The sequence below is a fragment of the Hoplias malabaricus genome, chromosome 2 (genome assembly GCF_029633855.1).
Source record: "Hoplias malabaricus isolate fHopMal1 chromosome 2, fHopMal1.hap1, whole genome shotgun sequence".
Lineage (NCBI taxonomy): Eukaryota > Metazoa > Chordata > Actinopteri > Characiformes > Erythrinidae > Hoplias > Hoplias malabaricus.
The window spans coordinates 82,383,748-82,389,747 of record NC_089801.1 but is presented as its reverse complement, the minus strand read 5'-3'; the positions used below and the strand labels follow the sequence as shown (position 1 = coordinate 82,389,747).

General features: G+C 45.4%; 1 protein-coding gene across 1 annotated transcript in view; it reads left to right on the top strand.

The window, feature by feature from the left end:
- Window positions 1–5,035: 5,035 nt before the first annotated feature.
- hecw2b (HECT, C2 and WW domain containing E3 ubiquitin protein ligase 2b) overlaps window positions 5,036–6,000 on the top strand; it is a 35,013-nt gene continuing 34,048 nt past the window's right edge. Inside the window, exon 1 of the mRNA XM_066661773.1 lies at window positions 5,036–5,369. Coding sequence (XP_066517870.1) covers window positions 5,036–5,369 — 334 coding nt within the window. The remainder of the gene's footprint in view (window positions 5,370–6,000) is intronic.

Genomic DNA, 6,000 nt, shown 5'->3' with positions numbered 1-6,000 from the left:
CTCTGTAAACAGTCCAGTTCCCTTTATCTGGCTTAAACCCACTATTAAATCAGAATGTCTGAGTCTGGGGTCAGGTAGAAGACCTGTGGCTTGAGCAGGAAGTGACCAAACCTTGCTTTATATGGACATAAGAATCCCGGAAACAAAGGAAACACAGCCAGGACACTACAGGAGGAAACCACAGTATCACCTCCTGCCTGTTCCCCTCTTCTGTCGTCAGCAAGAAGACCCCCCCCCCCCCAGACCTCTTCCGTGTCAGCGTTTGAAAGTGTGTAGTCTAGGCTTGTGTGGGAGAAAGAGCAGAAAAGGCTGTGGCAGTTACGTAAGCTCCAGCGCTCCCAGGGGCCTTCTTCGCTCCTGCTACAGGCTGATAACTGCTTGCTAGATTCCTCCTCCTTCTCTTTATCATTACCTCTGCTTGAAATAGAATTGTCAAATAGATCATCTGTAGTGTTGCCTGGACTTGCTGCCAGAGTAATAGACATATTCCAGGCAGCTTAAGTGTATAGGCCGTCCAGATGAGGGGTACGCACAGGCATTTTTAGCAATTGTTTTTAAGGTCCTCTCACTCAGAACTTCAGTTTCAGCTGAACAGTTCGATAACGGGGGCTGGACAGGAGGTCCGAGGTAGAGGTCTGCGGGTCCCATCACAATATCTTGAGCCACCGGACTACATTTCTGGGGTGGAGCAACATAAACATGTAGAATAAACCTGCCAATTTATTCAAATAATAATAATAATTATGCAATATTTGCCATGCACAATCAAAAGAGGTTGTGGGTTCGAGTCCTGCTCCGGGTGACTGTCTGTAAGGAGTGTGGTGTGTTCTCCTTGTGTCTGCGTGGGTTTCCTCCGGGTGACTTTTCTGAGAGTGTGGTGTGTTCTCTCTGTGTCTGCGTGGGTTTCCTCCGGGTGACTGTCTGTGAGGAGTGTGGTGTGTTCTCCCTGTGTCTGCATGGGTTTCCTCCGGGTGACTGTCTGTGAGGAGTGTGGTGTGTTCTCCCTGTGTCTGTGTGGGTTTCCTCCGGGTGACTGTCTGTGAGGAGTGTGGTGTGTTCTCTCTGTGTCTGCGTGGGTTTCCTCCGGGTGACTGTCTGTGAGGAGTGTGGTGTGTTCTCCCTGTGTCTGCGTGGGTTTCCTCCGGGTGCTCTGGTTTCCTCCCACGCTCCAGAAACTCACTTTGGTAGGTGGATTGGCAACTCAAATGTGTCCGTAGGTGTGAGTGAATGTATGAGTGTGTGTCGCCCTGCAACGGACTACTTGGACAATGTCATTGAAGTGAAGCGGTGTGTTTCTGGAGCATTTTGTTAGATGTCAGTAAATGTGAGGTTTCACAGCACAAGGATGTTTGCTTGCTTCTGATTGGTCCATTTCTTGTTTTATCATCACTGTTGATGATAAAGTCTGGTGTCTGCTGCTCCATATAAGATTCATCTTCAAGCCTCATTGATAATAAATCACTGCTGCCATCCTTTCTTTCTTCTTCCTGCTCTCTGCTGATCTCGGGTTGTTATGTAACTACGGTCGTGCCGTCTGCTCTTCATCACGCCTGCTTTTCTCCCACATTTTATCCTCTCCTGCCCAATCATGTCCAGCCTAAAGTCTTCACATGGCTCGGTGCCTAACATGAATAATAAAGCCGTCAGTGTGGCCAATGACGGGTAAGTACCAGATGCATTAGGGAGTGTGTGTAGGGAATGCATAGTGTAGAAATGTTTACAGCAAAGGGAAGATCACAGGAGACCTTGAGGAGGCTGCCTGCTGCTGCTGTGGGGGAAGTGAGTCTCAGAAGTCCTTCTTTATGCATCTTCTGCTGGTGTGTAGTGCTTTAATTACATTTGTGGTTGCTGTGCGCGTGGTCTTTCATTCTGGAGGTGACCCGAGCTTTGGGTTCAAACGCTGAGCTACTGAACTGGGAAGAAGTGTTGAGTGGACAGTAATTCAGGAGACATTTATAGGTATAGTATTGTGAATATGAGATAGAGTAGTGTACACTGAAAAAAAAAAAAATATGCATAGAATAGGTAATATAGCCCTGGAGGCAGGGAAGTGGGATGGGGCCGTTATTATTGGCAATCAAACTTCAAGAGGTCGCTAAGCAGAAGTGTACAACCAAGTGTATAAGCAGAAATTTAGGTTTGGTGTATGGCAAAACTGGCAAAGCCTCCCTCCACCCCCAAACTCTGGAGGGTAATTAACGCTCACGAGTAGACTCCATACCACTCCAAGACAACAACAAAATAATTATAAACTTAATTATAAACTATTGGGGTAACATTTATGAATGTGTGGATTTTACCCAAAATTACCCAATGCAGTTGCTGATGTAATTATTTTATGTATTATGAAGACTGACCCGCCATTTTTGATATTTTCACACTGTATACATGCCAGTGTGCACATAATCGTTCATTAGAGCATCACTAGGAGCTGCCAGGGAGGGATTTGTGTGGACATAATATGTACAATACAACACAATTTTGAAATTGTGTCTGTGATAGACACCTATTGTCTTGTGTATTCCATAAATGCTGCCGGGCTTGGACGGCTTCCTCAAGTGTCAGACACTCTATCTCGCTCTGAAAGTGTTGTGTTCATTTGTGTTTACATCAAACAATAGACACAAACAGCCCAGGGGCTGCTTTTGGCCGTGGTATATGTCTCTCTTGGCCGGAGCAGCTGTGTGTGTGTGTGTGTGTGTTCGGTATGTGTGGTCAGTGGTGTCAGGGCTAGCTGGGGGCTGAGGTTTGAGAGGGATGTTGGGTTGATTGTGCTACACGGAGTGTCACAGTTCTTACCGAGATGCCGTACTGACAGCTCTGACAGAGGTAGCTAATTTAGGAGCCTCTGAGGAGACTCATGCTTATCTACGCTTTTAGAAAGCAGCGCTGACACACACACACACACACACACACACACACACACTACACTTACAGGGAGACTGTAACTGGATACAAGAAATACAGAAGGTTTCCAGAGCTCTAACTGTGCCTGATAAGACCAGACAAGAGGAGGAGCTTCTGTAGAATTGATGCTCAAGGCAGAGTGAAGTGCACTTTAGTGGTAGGAAGTGTGGAGCATAAGTGGAAAAATCGATATCTGTACAGTAGAGTTGAAATACAAGTATTGCACTTGTCTTCTTGCACTCTGCTTTCTAGAGTGGTACACTTCTTGTCACTCTCAATGCCCTGTCTTGTCTGTATACATCCTACACTACACCTACAGGAGAGTTTATGATATCCCACTTTAAATCCATGGGTATTAATTTGTAGTTGGTTCCCCGTTTGCGGATAACAGCAGCTTTGCAGTACGTGTCAGCAGGGCGTTGGTGACTTTTACGTACTGTGTCTCTGTGTCCTTACACGGTCTGCCAATTTGTTTCTGAGTTGCTGTGGTTGCTAATTACATCCACTTTCCAGTAATACCATTCACTGTTCATCATGGAAAATCTACAAGGGAAAATATTTCACAAACTGAGCTGTTGCAGCTGTAGCATCCTGTTAGACAACTGCAATTGTATGAATTAAAAAAATATATGTGGCAATGGGAATAAATGAAACTCATGAATTCAGTAATAAAGTGGTCTCTCCCAATACGTTTGTTCATGTCCAATCCTTCTGAGCCTCTACATCCACTCATTTTCTTTCATTCTTCTTGTGAAAGAGTCTCAGTCGAGGCTCTTGAGATGAACTGGTGTGTCAGGTTGAGTTGCTCACAGAACACAATATAAATAGTTTTGGTAGAGGCTGATTAGTTTTCTGATATTAAAATATGAAAGGTCAATATTGCATTATACAATACTGGGACATACAAAACCCACTCCATCACTATACTTGCCCCATTCCCCTGCCATATATATTCTGCCTTTTTTTTCTCCTTTTCCCTGTAAACAGATTAAAAATCTGACAACAGAACATATGTCCTTGTGTTGTTGCCTGTACATTTCCTCTTTCCCATATCCTACACTCACAAAGATTGAAGCGCCAAGCCTCTTTGCCCGTGCCCCCCTTTTATTGATGTTGTGGCTGCTGAAGGCAGATTAGTGATACAGTTCTTAATGCGATGGATCGCCACTAAATTATTACAGAAGGGGGAAGATTGGGGAATTACTTTCTTGCCAGAATTTGATTTAGGCTTTGTGTTGTCGAGAGACATCTGTCACATTCTGGAGCGTTGTTGTGGTTGCTGTTGTTATTATTGAACCAGAATGCTTCAGATAATTCATTCTGGGCTCCCTGCCACATCATTTTCATAGTCATAACTGAGGTTGATGGGCAAAACGTTTACAACTCTTTCTTTCTTTCCTTTTTCTAGGTCTTTGTCTTTGCGTCTCTACAGGAACCCTGTGTTCATCAAGTCGAGGATCAATATTTCTCAAGCTATTACTTGGATTATGTGGACAGCCAGAGACTGAGCTCATCTTGTGTTCTTCTTGCCAAAATCTGAAGCCCTTCACTGCCTTTTCTGAAAAAAAAATGGATTGAATAATGACTGTTGAACAGTTGCTAAGTTCTGCAGGACTACAGATCCCAAGAGATGCCCTTTTAGGTTGTTCCTGCCGTCTTTTGGTGGCAAGGCCACCATGGAGATCCTAAATATGGTCAAACTTGGAGGCCTTTGACAGGCATTTGCTTAAGGCCCCCTTGAATGGGGGTCCAGTGGGATACAACCTAATGTTTTTTTCAGAATGAATGTGTCAATTTAAGTGCTATCAGGCTGAAAAAAGGCAACTGGCCAAAGTGCCTTAAAATTGATCTTTTAGATGACAAACACCTGGACTGTAGTGGAGAAGGTGACCCCTGCAGTGTGACCCTTCTTGGGTCTGGTCCCATTTCCCGACACCCTCTATCAACCCTCCTCCCATTCAGGCCTACCTAGGCCTTTGTTTCTTTGATCCACGTACACTCGACCTCCACCATTCGCCCCTCCCTGGCCACAGCTGTCCTCCCTCCCCGCACCCGTCCCCACCCTCCCCCGCCTCACCACCCCAGCCCCTCCCCTCACCACAGCCCCCATTCCTCCCCACACGTCACCATGGCCACTGGGACCACCACCAATGCCCGGGAGCACCTTCTGGTGGTGCGGAGGCGTACTCCACACATGCGTTACACGCTGGGACCGGAAAACCTCCGCAGCCTCTCAGCACAGGGCTCCAGCAGTGGTTCGGGGGGCTCCAGAGGGGGTGCCTCAGAACCGATGGGCCTGCAGCGGGCCAACAGCGACACGGACCTGGTCACATCAGACAGCCGCTCATCCCTGACCGCTTCTACTTACCAGTTCACCCTGGGCCGAGGCCAGAACCTTGTCATCTCCTGGGACATCAAAGAAGAGGTGGATGCAACAGACTGGATTGGACTGTACCACATTGGTGAGTTAAAAGAGGGCGCTGGAGATTATGAAGACTAGAATTATATACTGTATATCATTTTTTAGTTTTTTGGGGGGTGAATTTTGGGATATTTTTGTAAGAAAAACAAAGAGTTATTGAGATGGGGTATATTTCATGTTTCCATCATTTTAAAAAAGACTTTCTGATTATAGGGTGGAGGTAGGGTCACTGCCACACAGCTTCAGGTTCCTGGGGTTGTAGGTTCAATCCCCATCTAAGTTGTTCTCTGTGTGTCTGCATGGGTTTCCTCCAGGAGCTCTGATTTCTTACCACAGTCCAAAACAATGTGTTGGTACAGTACTCTGCATTAGTTTATGTGAAATGGGTTTATATTCTCAATAATATGGTGCTTGTATAGTATAATATATAACTTCTACAACACAAAAAAACAAAAATACAGTCAAAATCAATGGATAGTTTTTATCTTAAAAAAGTAGTAGATGTGTTGTGAGTGAGTGTGAAGAGCAAGGTTTGTTTCCAGATGTTCCCCTTAAATATATGATTTTTTTTTTGCTAAATCCTGATCCGATTTGAGTGGATGAAAAGGAACAGGTTCTTCTTTTGCACAGAACAGAACCGACCAGGGAAGGTGTCCCACAGAGCCCCGGCA